The 20752-nt window shown below is 36.5% G+C and overlaps 1 protein-coding gene across 3 annotated transcripts in view; it reads right to left on the minus strand.

Annotated features, from left to right (window-relative positions):
- Positions 1-11709: 11709 nt before the first annotated feature.
- FTCDNL1 (formiminotransferase cyclodeaminase N-terminal like) overlaps positions 11710-20752 on the minus strand; it is a 35324-nt gene continuing 26281 nt past the window's right edge. For all 3 annotated transcript variants that reach the window (XM_081262391.1, XM_081262392.1, XM_081262390.1), the window contains one exon: positions 11710-12695. In XM_081262391.1, the coding sequence (XP_081118517.1) occupies positions 12259-12695 (437 nt within the window). In that variant the 3' untranslated portion in view covers positions 11710-12258. The remainder of the gene's footprint in view (positions 12696-20752) is intronic.

Below are 20752 nucleotides of genomic sequence, written 5' to 3' on the forward strand. Positions count from 1 at the left end.
ACTTAAACTAAAAAGTTTTTTCTCAGCAAGAGAAACAATAAGAGAGGTAAACAGGGAACCTACATCCTGGGAACAAATTTTTACTCCTCACACTTCAGATAGAGCCCTAATATCCAGAATATACAAAGAACTCAAAAAATTAGACAATAAGATAACAAATAACCCAATCAACAAACGGGCCAAGGACCTGAACAGACATTTCTCAGAGGAGGACATACAATCAATCAACAAGTATATGAAAAAATGCTCACCATCGCTAGCAATCAGAGAAATGCAAATCAAAACCACCCTAAGATACCATCTCACTCCAGTAAGATTGGCAGCCATTATGAAGTCAAGTAACAATAAGTGCTGGCGAGGATGTGGGGGAAAAGGTACACTTGTACATTGCTGGTGGGACTGCAAATTGGTGCGGCCAATACGGAAAGCAGTATGGAGATTCCTGGGAAAGCTGGGAATGGAACCACCATTGACCCAGCTATCGCCCTTCTCAGTCTATTCCCTGAGGATCTTAAAAGAGCATACTATAGGGATACTGCCACATCAATGATCATAACAGCACAATTCACAATAGCTAGACTTTGGAATCAACCTAGATGCCCTTCAATAGATGAATGGATTAAAAAACTGTGGCATTTATACTCAATGGAGTATTAGGCAGCACTAAAAAATGACAAAATCGTGGATTTTGCAGGGAAATGGATGGCACTAGAGCAGATAATGCTAAGTGAAGCTAGCCAATCCTTAAAAAACAAATGCCAAATGTCTTCTTTGATATAAAGAGAGCAACTAAGATCAGAACATGGAAGAAGAGCATGAGGAAAAGACTAACATTAAACAGAGACGAGTGGGGTGGGAGAAAGGGAGAGAGAAGGGAAACTGTATGGAAATGGAAGGAGACCCTCATTGTTACACAAAATTACTTATAAGAGTTTGTGAGGGGAAAGGGGAAAAAAAACAAGGGAGAGAATTAAACAACAGCAGATGGGGTAGAGAGGGAAAATGAGAGGGAAGGGGAGGGGGGATAGTAGGCAATAGGAAAGGTAGCAAAATACAACAGTCATTAATATGGTATTATGCAAAAATGTGGATGTGTGACCGATGTGATTCTGCAACTTGTATTTGGGGTAAAAAATGGGAGTTCATAACCCACTTGAATCAAATGTATGGAAGATGATATGTCATGAGCTTTGTAATGTTTTGAACAACCAATAAAAAAAAAGATTTTAAATACGAAGCAAAAAAGTTTTTAATTTTTTATTAGTTTTTATTCATTTCTTAATGATCTTACATATGTTTATCATATAATGATAAAAGCAATTCAAAATAGCAGAATGGTTAAAGAAAGAGCAGAAAGTTTGCTTCAAATTGCTATTTTCCTGAATATTAAATAATGAACTTAACAATACTGATAGTCATCAAAATATATCTTCAACTGAAGCATATTTCTCTGCCAAATGATAGCATAATTGGAGTTAAAATATGTGAACTGTATTTATAACACTCACAAATTATATACTACTTAAAACTGACTTTATTGGATTACAATTAAGAAAACTATTGACCTGGAGTTTGAGTGCATTTGGTTTTAACTTTAAACAATCAACTCAAGATCAATTGCTTCTTCAAGTCAATATCTAGATTTTAATGGATAATTGAAGATTTCAAATCATATACACATAAGCTGATTAGATGTGATTGGCATAGTCCCTATTGTAAATTCTAGATCAATGGCAAATTTACTGATATTACAAAATTTGCTCATGCAGTGGTTTCCTTTTGTTAAGAACTACCCTTTTAAAAAAAACCAATCAACCTACACCAAAATGCCCTTTCTGGCTCAGAAAACAAGCATATCTTTCAATGTCTAACCCTTTACAGAGTCATCTGCATCAAACTGTAGGGCTTTATGCCTTCAGCCCTCATGACTGATCCTAAACTGTGAGATCTAAATTTTCACAGTAACATGTTCTCCTTTGCAGCTTCTCAAAGAACTGATCACCAAATCATCCTTATAAGAAAGAAAAACATAAAAGAATCCCACATTTCTATTATCAAATAGTAGAATCACAACCATAATTATACCAAAAGCATTATTTATATATGATATATATGCTTATAAGCTACACAATAATTTCTAATGAGAAATATAATATTGAATAGTTATAAAGACATTCTTTCAATTTCATTTTCAATCTATGCTCATTAGTAATAGTGAAGGATAAATCTCATTTAAGTAGAAACGAATCTCAATATACAGAATGAATGAACCAATTTATACTGCAGGTGAAATTCCACGAGATAATCACATATTTATTCTAAGAAGAAAGCTACATATTCTTCTGTCTGGGTAGGAATACCTGAAGTTTCATGCTTCTGAGTGCCTGAACTCATTTTTTATTTACAAAAAAATTCACACACCCAAAATGCTATTTTAAAATCTAAGAAATCTGTTCTGAATCTCATTTTACTATTTAATAGAGCAGCTGAAAAATGACTTAAAGATGTGGCCATATGGTGTGAAAATCCAGAATCAAGGAAAGAATGAGATACTGTAAACACGTAAAAAGCAATAAAAGGAGAGATCTCTGAGCTCAGTTAATGAGAAGCTGGTGATGGAGACTGTCTCTTATTGATTACATTTGAGGACACTGACTCACTGGTGTTTTCTAAAACATGAATTCTGCATGTCAAGTATCTGAGAGATTCAGCTAAGTCTCTTTCCCTCAGCCTGGAATTGTTTGCACAGAAAGACTCCACAGAATAAATTACTGAGGCTTCCAGCACAGCTCAATTAGCTGAATGAAGCAGGGAGAGAAAAGCTCCAATCTGGTAGCCACAGAATCTGGCATAATTTTTGCTTAAAGAGTTTACAAGTGGATCATGGGGCATTTAAAAGACAGTCTGAATTTCAGAGTAAAGATAACTGCAAGAGGCATGAGGAGCTCAAATGAACACTTTTCTCCAGTGACGCCTCCATAGGAAGTTAGGTGTTTGTGTACTGAAGACATTTTATGTGTCTTTATGAGGAATTCTGAGGTTTCCACTCCCATTCACCCTGCCTTACACATAAGATGAGCCAATCTCTCAGTTCCCTAGAACTCCAAACAGTTCTTACTTTAACCGTACTTCATGCATGCAACTCAACTTCATGTAACAAAAACATAAGTCAGGTGATAAATGATTAAACCATCCACACCTAGAGAGTGGATAGTTTGGCCTAGTACCAGGGCTTTGAACTTGGTTATCTGTATGTTAATTGATTCAACAAAGATTTTCTGACACCAGGTATTGGAATTACCAAGGTTAATAAAACAGTCCCTGTTCTCAAAAGAGTCTAGTTCACAGTCTGGTGGGGAAAACTGCCTTGCAAACAAAATTTATAATAAATGAGTCAAATCCTCCAGCTAAGCTGTGTAAAGTTTTCAGAGAGGGCTCCTCAGTTGGGGAAGTGCTCTGGGTTCTGCTGAGTGACAGTGTACCTATGTCCTCAGAGTCATTTTTATTTAACTTTGTAGGAGATATACGAATGTCTTAAAGGCCCCAGAGACATTTCCCTCACTTCCCTGAAAGTTCAGTGGACCCTTCCCACCTAAGCCTTCCTCTTATTTCCAGTGGTGAGTGGCAGAGAGGAGATCAGAGAGGGACTTCTGTGAGGGTGGCTGACAGCACACTCAGTCTCTGCCCCTTGGTCCTTCCAAACCACTTGGTGACAGGACAACAATGAAGGAGGAAGAACAACTAACATTCTTAGGGTTTGGTCACATATTAGCAGTTGACTGTTGCCCTCAACCATACACAATCCCACACTGAAGCTGGCAGAACCACAACACAAATGCTGAAAGCCCCACGTTGTACCAGCAGTGTTTTCTTACAAATAGATGACACCCTCGTCAGTAGCAAGTGATGAAAACACAAGGAATGACTGGGAGATAGCAGGGGTGGGCCTGTGAGGGAACCCTGCGGAAAGGGAAGAGAGATTTGCAACAGCTGAGAGGAAATCCTGAGAAGCCAACCTCCAAAATCACTGAACCCACTTTTGGTCCAACATTGCCTCGCCTGCCTGGGGGATTTGGCCTCCATCCAGTGGCAGTGCCCTCGTGTGCTACACTGAAAATAAAACAAAGGACACCATTCATCATGTTTTTCAACAACTGGTTTCTTTTTTAAAGTTTGAAAGAAAAACTTGGCAATCATAAAGCTGAGTTTTTTATTTTTATATATTTTCTTGTTAGTGTCAAAATAAACTGGAGAAGAAAAAAATAGTCCAATGGTAAGAAAAGGAAAATACACAAACCCGTTCAGAGCTCAGTTGGCCACACACTGCCATCCGACTAACACCAAACCGTGGAATGCATCGCTCTCAAGTTCTCCCAACCCAAAGAGCTGACTGCCTTCTGCTTCTGTAAGATGTGGCTACTTAGGGAAATTCAAATAGGCTCCCAGTGTTAACTATGCTGAATATTTACTTTAATCAAAGTGACATTTCCCAGATGGTGTCATCCAGAAAACCTCATCTGAAATGAGGAGTATAAGAGAATTCAGTTGTACATTCCAGGGAAAATTGAATGCAGGTGTTCCCCCATTTTAAGATGAAAATACAAAACTATGAAACAAATAAGTTTATGACATGAATGTCCCCTCCCTGTGGGTATATGGTACCTGGAATGGGAACCAGCCAAGCCACATGAAAGTGTGAATGTAGAAATGCCATCTTTTGCCTTATCAATTGTATGGCCCTAACACTCCTGGGTGTTAATTCTGAGACTGAAACTTTTTAATCACCTATTCAAATGATAATGGTTTGTCATTTTAAAGAGAAAGCTCATGCATACTTTCTTCTAGAATGGTTGATAGATACCTATTTTTAATATTTCTTTTTTAGTTGTAGATGGACATAATAACTTTATTTCATTTGTATTTGGTGCTGAGGTTTGATCCCAGTGCCTCACGTGTGCTAGGCGAGCACTTTACCACTGAGCCACAACCTCAGCCCCCTAGATACCTATTTTTAATCATTAATATTTGAGATATAACTTTCCTGGTATGCAACTTCCCACCCAGATACACTAATTCTTTGTAGTTGCACTAGAGATTTGTTTGCAAAAAAACCCAGAAATTCTATTTCATATAATTATCATGAGAAAAGAAACAATTCCTTGTATTTATAATTGTATATACTACAACAACACACTTATTCCTGCAGCCCAGAGCTTCTGTTTTGAAGGGAGATTACTAAGAACTCCAACCTTTGCTTATAATTTTATGCTTCTAAAACTGGAAAGATTTCCCACAAACTAGTTCCTGGCTCCATACCTCTTTAATCTTGCGTCTCCTTTACTTCTTACATACTTCTCGTGCTGGGCACCAGAGGACGCACTGATTTGTCATACCCCTCCAGTTCTGCTGTGTGCATCACAGCACTGAGTGAGCCATCACTGAGGGTGAAAGTAGTATTTCTGGAAGCCATTCCTATACTGGAAGAGCTGGCAAGTATTTAAGTACACATGGAAGTGACTATGAACCACATAAATATAATCCCACTAAAATCTAATTATCCTCAACTCAACTTCTCCTTTATCTAAGTCCAAAAATGTCCATAGCCACTCCCTGAACCAGCTACATAACTTGTGGGGCCCAGTGCAAAATGAAAATGTGAGTCCCCTTTCAAATTACCCGGAATTTCATGACAGTAATGACAGTACATTGAACCAAGCCCAGGACAGTGCGACTGCACAGGCTGCAAGGACCCTAACAGCTTCAATACCACCTGTCATGAAACAAAATATAATGAGACAGAGGTGAAAGAGATAACCGTTTCAATAAATTGTGCCTAAAATATCTTTCTTTTGCAAATTTAACAAAACCATATAATTATGTGAGCATATTACTGAGATCTATAAACACATTATCCAGGTCTTACAAAGTCTTTATACAAATGAGGGTATCTACAGTTTACAAGTCATTAGCATAATAGTAAATCTGCTCCTGTGGAAATATAATAAATGTTCAATAAACACCTGGTGATGACATTTTATCATCAGTGACTTTACAGCCCAGCCAGCAAAACAAACAAGAGAAGATAAATACAACCCTGCCATGCCTCGATGTCAAAGCCCAAAACCATAACTGCATAAAATGTGGGGATGAGAATTCGAAGTAAAAGATATGACCAACTGTCTTCAGTTGCAGCCATTTCTGGGGTATTGGCTGCATAATCCAAATCCATTCTGGTCTTAGCTGCAGTGTGGGCCCCACTTGGAGGCAATTTTCCTCCCTGATTTAAATACTAATGGGGACCACTCTAATCCTGTGGTTGACTTGGCCCTTTAAGGATAGTGGGAGCCATTCCAGGAATCTCTCAATTAGTTAAAGCAAGTTTATGGCTCAACTCAGGGAAATTCAGCTGGGAGAGACCTGAAGGCATGGGTCGCATCTTTCACCTCCCCACTTGGTGAGACAGGATTGTGTCTAGCATTGCAGAGTGCACAATCCTGAGGAGGAAGCACTACAAAACTAATCCAGGGAGAAAGCTATAAAACTAGATGCTGACAGGTTTTCTAGGTATGAGAAGAATGAAATAAATGGGCAACAAATCAGTAGTTAATAATTATGGAAAAGACAGATCTGGAAGAAATTTTATTTTTATTTATTTTTTATATGCTTTAATGAGATATTGCATTTTATTTATTTTTTTATTAGTTGCTTAAGATAATACAATGATCTTGACATATCATACATTTGATTCAAATAGGGTATGAAGAAATTTTAAATGAGGAAAGAATACTAAGTATTAAGGGGGTGGGAGATCTGAGGTCTGGAAGAAGTCCTGGGATCCTGAGGTTGGGTCTCCTATAAGAGGGGTAGGTAAATCAGTCAAAAGTACAATTTTAACTGGATTACAAAAAACTAGAGATAAAAGATGCTCAGGCCTCAAAGAGCCCTGGAGTATTGAGGACATGGGTCTAAGAGCATTAGTTAGGGTTAAGGCAGTGGTAGAACCTTATAGGATACAAAATATGGTAGGAGGGGTCTCCTGGTTGACCCAGTAGGCTAAAAGAACTTGGAAAATTGCATTACTTTTTAGTCACTTACACCAGAGGGTTAAGAAAAATCAGGTAATAGTTCCTGATAATTAGTTGGTACTCAATTAAAGACAGATACAAACAGTGATATCTAAAGGATTCACTCAAGAATTTTTGGTACCATTTTATCTTCCTTTTATCCTTGCAAAATATTGGAGTGGACACCATGAAGGAAGATGAAGTACTAAACATAATTTTTGGAGAAACATAGTAATATTTATCAATTACCAAAACTCCATTACATGCACCAGAAATGACAGTTTTGTAACAATGGGTTACTGTTAAAGTACATCATTTTCAATTATTACTTTCTTCAAAGCAGTTAGTCTTTCCTCAGGGAAATACAGGTACTTAAAAGAGTTAGGAAACAAAAAACTGGCTGCAGATGGGATTTGGGGTTTGCTTAGTAAAAGCTGAGAGGATGATATGCAGAAAGGCTGGGCAAGGTATTTGGCTGGGGGCTTCCCACAGCTAAAAGGAATCACATAGATACCTGACAGATGAAGAAGACTAAAAAGGAAAGACAAGTAACAATTACAGGGATTGAAAAGACAATTTTTAAATGCATAGTTACATTAGTCTTCATTTTGAATGCTAGAATAAACTCCTACATGAAAAACACTCATTGGAAAACTCTATCCGAAAGGAGGTGCTGGGAAATGAAACTGACCAAATTAAACTGTTCTATTGTGTGCATGCATGTATGACTATCTAACAATAAATATATATCATGTGTGATTATAATATGCCAATAAAAATTAAAATATAAATATTAATTAAAGTTTTTTTAAAAAGAACCATCAAATGGGTATCACGATGTGTCCCACCCTTACTTCAAGTCACCACTCAGCTCTCTACTAGTTGAAATAGTAAGAATGTCACAGGGAACACAGAATTTGACAAAATTAAAACAGATAAGAGAATAAAGTGCTAATGAGAAGAAAAGGAGAGTAACCATCAATGGTGATGCTGTAGTTCCACTGGGAACAATGTTCATTCAGCAAATGTTCTGCCTTCTTCTCTCTGCTCTCTGTTGTTCAGTTGATTGGTTTGTTTCTACAGGACCCACTATGGGCTCAGTCAAAATAAAACAGAAACCACATCTAGTACTTCAAAAGAAATAACGCGAAAACTGCTCAGCAGCTGCTGGAAAACTAAAAAAACAAAAGGACCATGACATTGTAAAATAGCTGCAGCAAGAACTACCCACTACAGCTGAAGAAACTGAGGCTGGTTTCTCAGAGTCCAGGAGGCTCAGTGAAGAGGCCTTCCAGACCTGGGGCTCAGGCCTCTGAGGGTAAGGCACTGCTCAGCTCATGCTGGGGTTTCTGAGGATCATGACGAAGCCAATTCTGAAAGTGTCACAAAAAACAAAAAAAAAGTTGGAGCCTGGAACCAAGAGCTACCATCAGGGTGAAGAACTACTGCTGAGTTGGGGCTGTCATAAAGAGACAGTAACAGCAAAAAGCAAGCCCCCTTCCCTTCTCCAGCCTGCAGCCTTCCCTGTCTGGCACCCCACATATGAGAGCCGAGCAGAACACTAGTTGGCTAAGAAAAAATGTGGTTTGCAGAGTGCCAGCATCAGAAAGCCGAGTATGGAAGAGTGGGTGCAGAGCCGAGAGACAATAGGTTGAACATACACACGAAAATTGCAGAAAGAGAAATCTGTCCCGTGTTTAGGTCTGTTTCTCACATCTTAACTTATACTAAGCTGATTTGTCTCAAAACATTACAACTAGGGACAAAGAAAGTTGGCAGAATAATCCAAAGACAGTCTGAGTTCCACCCCAGCCATGCTCACTGGGACATTTGCTTACATTTTCAAGAAGCATTCTAAGAGATTGCTGTTATGTCCTAATTGTTCTTACCTACAAAAAATGGGCTCCTTGGAAGCCATGTGCAGCTTGCTTAAAACAATAAGCTTTTCTAACCCCCAAGCACAACATACTCTGGGAGCATGGTCTGGATGCTTATCAAACAAGTTCCTGGGCCATTCTCTGAAGTCTCTGGGCAAGTACAAACAACAGAGTCAAATAAATGCCTTTAAAAGCAAGGCAGTGGAGCACGTACCCTGTCAGTGAGATCCTCATATTCCCACAGAGTAAACAGTAACATGAGAATATTTATATGAAACAAAACTGTCTATCAAGCCTGCTTTGGCTCAGCCAGAGGGTATGATAAATTCCTTGCAGATCTCTCATAGAGTGGTCCTTTGTTGACCACCGACGCCACTTCCAAGACAGTACAAACCAATTACAGAGCAAGGCTTTTCATTATGTCAGGGAATGAAAATATTACCCCCCCCCCATTTTGTTTTATTTCAGTTATATTTTACTTACCCCCCACCCTGGCCTTTTGTTGAAATATTTTAATTTATCATGAGACAAGCCAAATTTAGGTTGAAAACAAATGACACCCACCCACACACACACACGCAAATAAACCTTATCCCCCTCATAGTCCAGCTTCTTGCTTTCTTTCTCCTTCTTTAAAAAAAAAAAAAAATTCAAAGCTAAAGTTTAAAGTTGGGTAGAACAAAAACACTGAAGAGTTGATTCAAGATAAATTTTATTTGTCCACATGGATGTGGGCCTATCCACAAGTGGCACAAGTCATGGGCAAAGTCAGCTGGCAGAAGCTAGAGGTGAAACCAGCTGTGAAGCCACACACCATACAATGTCCACTCTGTGGCAAAATTAATTTTTAAAAGTACTGAAGAAACATGTGTACAAATCTGGTCTGTTTCCAAAGAGGCCAATCTGAGGTAAGGTTGACATGAGTCAGGGTAGAGGTTTGCTCACTTGGTCAGGTTTCCTTAATCTGATGGGATAATCCTTCCTGGTTACTGCAGATCCCGCCCAGCTAATTCTGCCAGTTCATGCACAGCAAGAGCTGATGATGCCATGTCCGTCCATGGGAAAACATCAGCAATCTACAGCTGGTTCAGACTTCCTGGAGTACCATGATGGAAGGATGGGGAATCAGAAGATGAATGAGACAAGAAGTGTGATTGTGCTGGTTTTGAAAATTATAATAAAAGAGTAAACTATTGTTTTTAAGTATTGGATCAAAGGCCAAATTTTATCAACTCTATTTTAAACTAAAACCCAATTTTAAACCAAATTTCATAAGTTAACAGCGGAATCCATCATAATAGATTCAAAAGAGAAAACAGTGCTCTCGTATATTTGTATACATTAATGAATATTAGAAATTGACTACTTTTTATTTAGAAACTGTGGATTCAGTGAAATTACCTTATCAGATGTTTGTCTTTTGTTTTTTTTTTAACTTTTTTGGAATACATGCTTTTTTTTTTCTTTTTTAACTATGATAATTATATACAATATAAATTTTATCATTTTGATCATTCTTAAATATGTAATTCAGTGTAAGTATATCCATATTGTTGTGCAATCACTACCACCATCCATCTCGAAAGATTTTTCATCTTTTAAAACTGAAACACTATATCTAGTAAGTAAATGTGTGGCTACACATAGGTCTCGACCAAAGCCAGCAGTCTGGAACACAGAGAAAAGAACCTGGAGAGCTTAACCTTGGTAAATGGAAAATTAATCCACCTCTCTTACAACCCCAAAAGAATCAATGGCATCTTATGCTTTTATCCCCTCTCTGCCATTCAATACAGATGCCCCCAAACTGAAGAAAAGTTCTAGAAAATATTAGCAAAGACTACTACTAAGTTTCATTTTTATGTTATAGTTTACAAACGTTTATTGCCCCCAACACAGCTCTTAGTGCAGAAATTAGTTTCCCTGTTTAATAAATAATGAAACTGTGGCTATGTAGGGGATAAGAATAAGGACCAGAACCAAGTCCACCAACCCATTGTTCAGTGCTCGTTCTGCTGGGTCACGTGGCTTCTGTCAAAGCAAGGAGGAATGAGGACTTATCATTTCTCTGTCATGACCCATCAGATCTCAATGGACAGCATTTTCCTTCTGCACCAGAGCAAGTAATATTCCTTAAATATGAAAAATACACCTAGTCCATCATTTTTTATCTGTGTTGTAATTGTATAGAAAGAAGATACTCACAAAATCACTATTCTGGAACAGGGCAAATGAAATCAGACTCAAATGTAAGTTAAAAAATATTAGATCATCAGATCCTATAAAAGATTTGAGTTTGACCTCTTTTTAATCCCTTAAAATAGACTTGTATGTTGTGCTCTTTTTAGAGAAGTTCATTATTAGTTTTGCTAAAGAGAATTAGTAGAAAAATTAATTTCTCTGAGATTTAAGAATAGAGCATTTATACTAAAATGTTTCAAATACTAAGGATTTATGTAAAACTGTTGGAATCAACAAGTAGCTTCTTTTACTTCACAAAATAACATGTTTTAGTTTGTTTCAAATAAAATTTCTTCCACTAGTATCTTTCTTTCTGTTTAAAAGTACTCAATTTCTAAACCTTTAGACTTTCCATTTAAATTACAAAAACAATAAACACTTCCTTGAAGTTATGCCCAACACCACGATGCTCTCTCCCTACATAAACAATAAAAACCTGGATAAATCTGGCTTATGGAGTTATCTCTGGGATGAACAATGGGTCGTTCTAAATGTGGCAAGGCCAGAAAGGACAATCATGCTTTGAAAGAAAGATTTTATTTTATAATCGCTCCACTTTTTAATCACTTAGTACTTGATTTTCATAAATGCACATTTTAAAAAATTGATTACTCAAAAAAAAAAAAAAAGAGTTGAGTACAGAACTTGGGAATACAGAATTCAGGAAAATCAGGCTGGGAGGGTAGGGCACTTGCCTAGCATGCACAAAGCCCTGGGTTCAGTCCCAGCAATTGTAAAACAAATTGTTCAGGAAAACCAAATTGAGTCTATTTTTGTTGTTGTTGTTGTTTCATAAAGGTGGCTCAGCAACTATGGCCACCTTACTCAGGTTATTCAAAATGGCATCGTACTTGACAGTTGTACTCACAAAGTTTTGATGATGACTAGAAACATCACAGGTGATTATGGATGATCTACAAGCATTTGTTATTGTTGTTGAGGAAATAATGCTTCCAATTTTTCAATACGCAGATGCAACAAAGTTCTTTGTATCTTCCTCTGATCTTCATTGATCAAAAGTAAATTTTGCAATGATTGATACTTTTCTTTAAAATTTCAGTGAAGCCTTAGATTGATCACATGAAAACACCTTCCCGAATCTTCCAGAATTCCCCAATATTTTCCTTTATAGCGTATTCAGCACAGTTCTTGCACTCCAGGGGTGTAAATCCAACTAGTGCTCTTCCTATGGTACCAATTCCCTGATTACTTGCCAACTTTTTAACTTGAGCTTCTATGTAATGTGGAGACACATAAGAAAAACGGTCCCCAAGAACACTATAAGTCACATATTGAGAGCCTTCTGAGGTGTCTGTAGTTTCTTGGTTTTCAAAACTCTCTACGTTGCAAGCTATCTCAATTTTCCCTTCATGGGGAAAAGCCATTGCTTGGACACCCTTCAATCCATGTGGACTGGAGCCTCGAATGGCATGAGCAATCTCTCTTCCCACAGACAAGTCTTGAGAATCTATAGTAACATTGCAGTTCATCACGTATGGGCTGGCACCAATACCTAAATCATTAGAAAAGCATCTTAATAGAGCAGAACAAAGATCTCACCTCAAAGATTCAATTCTTCAGTCAATTTTAATCAAAGGAGTGTACTTTACTTGGTTTCATTTTAAAAGAATACAAATATTCCTCATTTTAAACTCCAGGATTTTCCAAAAGTCTTTTTTGAAATAATAGGCATTTGAGCTACAAGCAGAAAATTTTATCTACTCTAAAGTAGCAGAGGGATGTTTAATTCCAGAAGAAGTAAAAAGAGTCCAGGCTTTCTAAAATAACAACAGAGAACAGAAAGCACAGTTATGAATTCAGTATCATCAGCTATATCAGGCCTTGGCTTTCACTCATCTCCACCACCATCTCCAGAGATTGGAACTCAGTGTCACTCCTATGGATCTCAGAGACAGGAGTAAACCATACCTCTGTACGTGCCACTTTCTTCCCAAATGCCTGCCATCATGGATTAAAATGAACCTCCACACCAAATCTTGATTAGGAAAAGAGACAACTGAGAAGCAACTAATGGCCTCAGGATTGGGAAGGGCAAATGGACTCTGGTGTCTCAGATGATGTGAGTTTGGAAGGGTTTAGAGTGCCACAGACATGCTCATGCCCTTTTGCACAAACTGTTGCAGGCAACTCTTTCTTCCATCCCCAGCTTCCTAAGAGACTGGGGCTGTCACTGCCAGCCAAAGCCCTGTTACTCTAGAGCTCAGGGGCAAATGCACTGCTTTTCCCTGCCTCAGGGATGGTGTAGCTCACATTACATAAATAGCTCTCCTCTAATTATAGTTTACATTATAAGATGGACAACTTGGTTAAATTAGCATTGGTATAAAAAGCTTAGGTTTGCAGTTTCCTCAATTTGGGGGAACCTTACATTTCTAAAAGCAACGTTGACTACGGATTGATGGGGATAAAAAGCTGACCTCATCTTCAGCATATGACAATTCCTTAGCTACTATTTCAACATTATTTTACTGATATTGCTTTTTCTTGCTGCTTTCAAACTTATTGCTTATTATTTCAATATCCATCAGAGAAGTGCTTTCTGTGTTCACTCTCCCCTAGACCCTGGTGGTTTGGGGGCTTTGTTGCCTAGCCTCACTGCTTCATACTAATAGACATTTTTCAGAAAATCAGCACACTCATCTTTTTCCCACACATGTACATAATGAAACATTTCGACTCCCAAGGCTGGGCCTCTTTCTACTGGGAATTCTGCAGGAATGAATCAGATTACAGTATTTCCCCATAATGCTAATTTCATACAAATTAAATTTCCTAACAGTCAATACATCTTTCTCTTACAATCTCATACATCAATCATTTACTCTAAATATCTTTTAACATTTCACAGAGTACAACTAGAATTTTTTGTTGATGCTACTCATTAATAGAAAACATCCAAACATTGTTTTTCTTTCCTCTACCTCTCAATAGGTAATGTTATAAATAGTGCCATTTCCTAAGATCTGTTACACACACCTTCTTCTGACTCAGGAAGACATTTTTACCACAGTTCTAACAAACAGGTGCTGCTGAAGAGTATACACACAGGAAAAGTATATACAGAAAAGTATATACATGAGGGGTTGGAGATGTGGCTCAAGTGGTAGTGCACTCGCCTAGCATGCGTGAGGCACTGGGTTTGATTCTCAGCACCACATAAAAATAAAATAAAGATATTGTGTCCACCTAAAACTAAAAAATAAATATTTTTTAAAAAGTATATACACGAAGCATACATATTCAAAATATATCCCTAGTTTAATGTACTTTGCTATTCCATAGCTTTGATAGGCCAAACCAACATTGAGAAATTCACATGTGGCTTGTCAACTTTGGGAAGCAGGTCACTTTCAAAAAATATTCCTTCAGACAGACCCAATAGCCTCATTCCATACTTCTGTGGGCCATTACATCTCTACAGACATGGTATTCTTCCTGTATCCACCCTGAAAATTCCAAGGCTTTTTTTTAAACCACTATATGACTAGTAACTGTCCCCTTTTTAGTAGAATTTCCAAAGTGATCATCCCTGATAATAAGGTGAACTCACTGCTCAAGATAAATCATTAAAGATAGAACAAGTTTAGATGTTAAGAGGTAAGCACAAAGGTTCCATAAAGAATGCATGTATACAGTGCCCTAACCTGATTTACCTGAATAAAATAAACTCTATTTTTAAAATTCTTTAAACAGTGTAAACTTCATTATTTCTTAGAGAAATAAAATGAAACATCAGAAATAATTTAGAGGCAAACAAATAACATAGTCATTTTTTCACATATGCTCTTGATATGTATATTTTAAATTCTATCAAACCCCATCTACACAAGAATTTTATTTGGTTTTATTGCTATATCCCACTCAGGCAGTGAACAGAGACAGTTAGTGAATCTGAGATATTGACCTAATCAGGGTGGCAGTTTTCTCTCCAAGGGGTTATGAGGCCATGACCCATTTTTTTTCTCAGGAGGGAGGAGGCAGAGGAAGAAAGAAAAGAAAATGTCTCTTTCTGCCCAAATTCATGCTTTTCCAATTTCCTCCACTTAATCTTTCCAAGTCAAAACCAATATGGTGATCCAATTATACCGAATCAAATTCTGCATTTAAATCCAGCAGTCCCATTGACCTTATTTAAATGCTAAATTTGATTTTTTATGTTAATTTAAACCTACTAAGAAGGTATTTTAAATGAGAGAGATAATTAATCCCAGCAAATCGTATTTCTAGTTAAATGTCATATAATTAAAGTAATTCCATTTTTTGCTCTAAAATTAGAAACCTGATGTGAAAGTTTGTTTCTCAGTTTGCGGTTTCGCTCCTCTCCTGCCTCCTGCAGATTGGCACTCGGCTGCTCTGGTGGCAGCATGAATCCCCTCACTGCAAGGCTAAAATTCCAATTTTATTCCAACGCAACTGTCACAACGCCCTGAAGCAAGCTAAAACAAGGAAAAGAATCTCTGGTATGGTTTCACTTTCCATGTGTTCTTTAATGAAAAATTTATCATTCTAAATATTGGTGTTTACTCCTAGTTAAATACTTTTTTTTAATCAAAAAGAAAAAGAAACTGAGATTCAGTTGCTATTATTTCACAGAGAAATATAACAGGCCTGATGTTCTCCTGACAATTCTGTTATTTTCTGGTGTGGAAACACTGTATTTATCATATACTGTACGGCTGGTGATTCAGATATTGTGGAGACCTTATGGTGAACTGATATAGATATAAACCCTTTGTGCCAGATTGTTTAAGCAGGAAAAAAAAAACTCAAATGCACTTAATTAACATCTGATGTGTAGCTTTTGCAAACACAAATGCAATATTTGTGTTTGAGCACTGACAGTAATGACTGTGAACTATACTATTAATGTCTGGTTTAAAGATGCTTGTGGTAGGACCACGTCTGGAATAACACAAATAAAAAACTATATTCAGACAAAACAATAGCAAGGAGCCCACTCAAAAAAAATGAAAAAGCAGCATTCAGAAGAAATACATGTATTTTTTCCCCTTAAGATCAAAATTATTCTCAAAAATAGTTCCAGACACTTATCGTTCTCAATCAATCAAAGGTGAAAAAATTCTATGTATTTCACTCCATAGAAATGAATTTCAGTTTAGGAGGTCAGAAGTTGCTCACGAATATCTTCAGAAGTCCTATTTATTGTATCAAGCCCCTCTTTGGTGGCAGGTATTAACTCATGCACAAGAGGAGGTAATGTTATAGGTACAAATATTTGACAATTTTTGTACCTGAAAAGAGATTATAGATTATAATTTGTAGATTATATCACAGTTTGAGTAAATAGATTCTCTTTGACCAATTCAACTCCCTCATTAATTGCTTTTTTTCCTGAAAACCTGCTGGCAGGTTGCTGGGTATAAAACATGAGGAAGGTTAAAATAAGGTAAAACTCTTGCCTAAATGTGGTATTCACTTTAGAGTAACAAGCAGAACAAGACATTGGACTTGGACCTCATGCTCAAAAATATAAACAGTTATTACACCAAAGGAATTGGTTATCATTACATATTGGGACTTTACATTTTTTTAGAACATGCACTAAAGAAAAACCACAGCTGAAACTGGACATTTGATGACTAAAGCCATAAAACAAACATAATTGCTAAGTCCAATGCCCCCATAGCGGGAAGAATGCAGGACAGTCATCCATGTAGCTGAACCAACAGAAAGGAAAGCTAAGAGAGAACAGTGCAGTAGAGGGATGGGAAGAGCTCCCGGTGGATCTGAATTCAAGTTCCACCTTGACAGGACATTGTCCCTGCTCAGCTGTCCTGCAAATGACTACGATGTATTCCTGCTCCAGGAGGAGCTATAAACCTCAATTTTTAGACCTTAAATCTTTTAGAGTCACAATAATTCAGAAAAGTTTTTTACAGAACTGGGTACACATTAACGTCATATAATGAAGCCAGACCAGATGAGGGGACCCCCAGGTGACCTGCCTGCTCCCCAGTTTTTCGACTGTATGACAATGCCCTTTTGGAATTCACACAAAATCTAAGTCATCATGTGTCCATTGTAGATTAAACACTTAGTTGCATACTGAGACCTTCATTTCCATTATCCCAAACAGATTTCTGGTTAAAAAAAAAAAAAAATTCAAAAATAATAAAAATAGTCTTCTTAAAATTAGACTTATTTTAAAATTAAGAATTATTTTCAAAGACCAGGAGAATGTTTGGTGTGGTGCAAACTGGATTATTCAATGTCCAGGAAAGTGCCTGATGATGCATTTATTATTTATAGCAGAAAGAAGTAAGCAAGGGAAGCTTCTCAGTAAGCCATTTAAATAACTAACAGAAACTCCTGGTTCCAAGATGTACCAGTTACCTCCCTCTATGATTCCTGAGGCATCAGACGAAACTACAGTTCAAAGAATTTTCCCTGTATTTCTAAACAGTGATGCCAATGCAGGCCATTCATACAATATATCAGACAGCAATGTTTAAATTATCCCATAAGTGCTTAGGCTTTCTAAATATGTATGTATAAAGTATTTATTTATAGACCTAAAAGTATCAACTATTACTACTTTGCCCTTATTTATGTTCCCCATGAGCTGGCCAGCTACAAACTTCTAGAAGGAATTTGGCTGAAAAGATTTTGTGTGTTTGGCACTAACTAAGGGTGTTAACCACCTCTGAGCTCACTTTTTTTTTCTCTTCAGGAACTTCAAAACAGAATCCTGTATCCTTATAGATTCTGCTTCCTCTTGGGTACTGTCACTGGCATGTTGACAAATTGTGTTCAGTTGTTAGCATCAGTCATATCTATTAAATTTTTTCAGGAAAATAAAAAAGACAAAAACAATATGTTAAGGTTCTTCTGTTTTGGTGAGTGGAATGGAAAAATATGTTGGAAAACACTGATATAACAAAAAAAAGGTTAGAAAAATAGATATAAAGCCATTAAATTTTAAAAAAATAAGGGGAAAAATGCTATTACTGGCAATGAAATTCATTGAAAAATTTGGATGAATAACACTTCTACCCTACTGAAACAAGAGTTATAAATTCTATTTCAATGGCTATTACTTCAAAAGATGAAAACAATTTACTCCTTTCTAGATAAAATGTTTCTAAGAAAGAATATGTGCAATTAAGGTAACCTAAGATTTCGGCTGAGAGTCTTAAATTCCAATGACTATATGTTTTGGTGGAATATTAGAAATGAATTACTCCTTCTTAGAGCATTTTATTTTTCTGCTACTAGCACCCTCCCTGAGCCTCTTAAATAAGGGCTGAATGATGGTCAATTCATAATATTCACGTTTCTTCTGCAAACTAATATTTTTACTTTTGGTCAGCATATCTTGGTGAAAAAAGACATCTGGGAAAAGATTTCTGTTACTTTTCCCTTCTTATCGCTAATTATATTCAAATCTAATCTGGATAAATGCACTGAAATGTAGCTTGTATAAAATTAACCACTGATAAGCCTTAATAATTATCCTTCAAGGAAAATGATGGCAATAATCAGAAGATTGATTTAAATATGTTATGAAAATAAGCTGGAAAGTTTAGAAATTTAAAAATGTTTTTCTAATGCATATGTGATATAAATTAAATACATAAACATATGTATTTTACAATACTGAGATCATACTATTTATACCATTTTTTTATGCTTTGGCCTTGACACGGGCTATTCCCTCTGCCTAAATCTCCTCACATCTCCAATGTGGGCTATTGGCCCCACTCCTTCCAGTCTGTGTTCCATATACTGATTGTACAATGAGGCCTAAATTGGATCACACAATTTAAAATCATAATTTTTCTCACCGAAGAATTTGTAACGCTCTTGTTCTGTTCCTTTTTTTCCTTCTTTCTTTCTTTTGGCTTTAGCACTTATTATTTTTTTAAAAAACTATACAATTCATTTATTTATTAAGCTGTTTATTTTCTGTCTGTCTCCTTATTCCTCCCCCAACTACTAAGTTCTTAGAGAGCATATGAATTCTATTTTGCTCAATGATGATAATGCCTGGCAGTTTACTGAATATGTATTTGTTGCATCAATTAACTACAAATTCTCTCTATATTAGATTATATTTTCCATGTCTAAAAATTCTTCCAAAACTTAATTCTGGAGAATATGACATAGCTAATCATTCCCAAATAACAAACATTTACATTGTTTCCAGAATTTGCTCTCATAAATAATGCTTCAATAAATACACTGATGCTTAAGTACTGATACCTTTTATTATCTCCTTAGGATTTATCACTAAAACTGGAATTCCTAAGAGGCAATTTTTAGAGTTCTTGGTACGTTTCACAAACTCACTTCCAAAAAGTTTATACCAATTTACACTAGCATTGGCAGAATGAGTGTCTCTAACTACATCATCACCAGTACTAAATATTACCTTTAAAATATCATCTTTAAACATTTTTGTGCCAATTTTGGCATCTTAAAGTTTTAACTTGAGATTTACAGATTTTGATGAAATTCTGCATGTAAATCACAGATATCCATGTGGAATAAAAATAGAGAAAAAATCAGAAATCCCCCTGGGTTGTCCATTTCAAATCAAACAATATAAAATAGGTAATGATGGAGTACAGATACTGATTATTCCAACCACAGGTAATCAAAAGATCAGACTGGAAGCAATGTTCACCTTGATTTAAACAATTATATAACACATCTGTTCTTGGGAGATTAAATATGAATAGGGATGATATTAGCATTTGGTCTTAAACTCAGATGTGACATACAGATCAGTTTAAAATTCTTCCCAAAACTTATTCTGACAGCAAAACAAAAATAAGAATTAATATGTATGCTGAACCTAAGGCTAAAACCAGTTCTGTACTCTAACACCAGAATACCTCTTCCAAACTCTTGTCCACTGACTGTAATCCCAGCCCACCTGGCACTGAGCTGACTACATTTGTGGTATAATCCCTTCAGTCTTTAGGAAGGCTCAAATTAGAAACCAGGAAATAGATTTCTGAAAATTTAGTCATAAAACTTACACATCTCCATTTGTGAGACAAATCATGGAAAAATATGTCAAATTGGCAGAGAGCAATCAGTTTCTTCCTTTTTTCTCTAACAAAATACTGAACAAAAAACATCTATAACAACATTTTTATAAATCTCCACTTTATTGGGAAAGAAAAATAACCCTTTAGTACTACTGTGTTGGGCACTTTACAGACATTATTTCAACTTCACAATATTATAAGGGAGACACTAATACAATGTCCACTTTATAGATGTGGGAATTAAACTTTCCTGAGATTGAGAAATTCTCCAAGGTCACACAGACCAGGATTTGAACTTGGCTTTAAAACCTGTGTATTTCATTGCACAGCTCTAGGTAATCATATATATTATTTATTTAAGAGCAGAATTCTGGGGTTATGTCTATGTGTAAATGATTCTGAAGGCTTTGGCAGAGCTGTGCCATAAGAAATGTGTATCTTATGTTCATCCTCCTGCTCCTGGGATATTTGGTATTTTAGTAACTGCTAAGGTATTAGCTAACCACCAAAATCTGACCCAACATGGCTTATT

Source organism: Spermophilus citellus, assembly GCF_964194105.1.
Source record: "Spermophilus citellus genome assembly, chromosome: 11".
Lineage (NCBI taxonomy): Eukaryota > Metazoa > Chordata > Mammalia > Rodentia > Sciuridae > Spermophilus > Spermophilus citellus.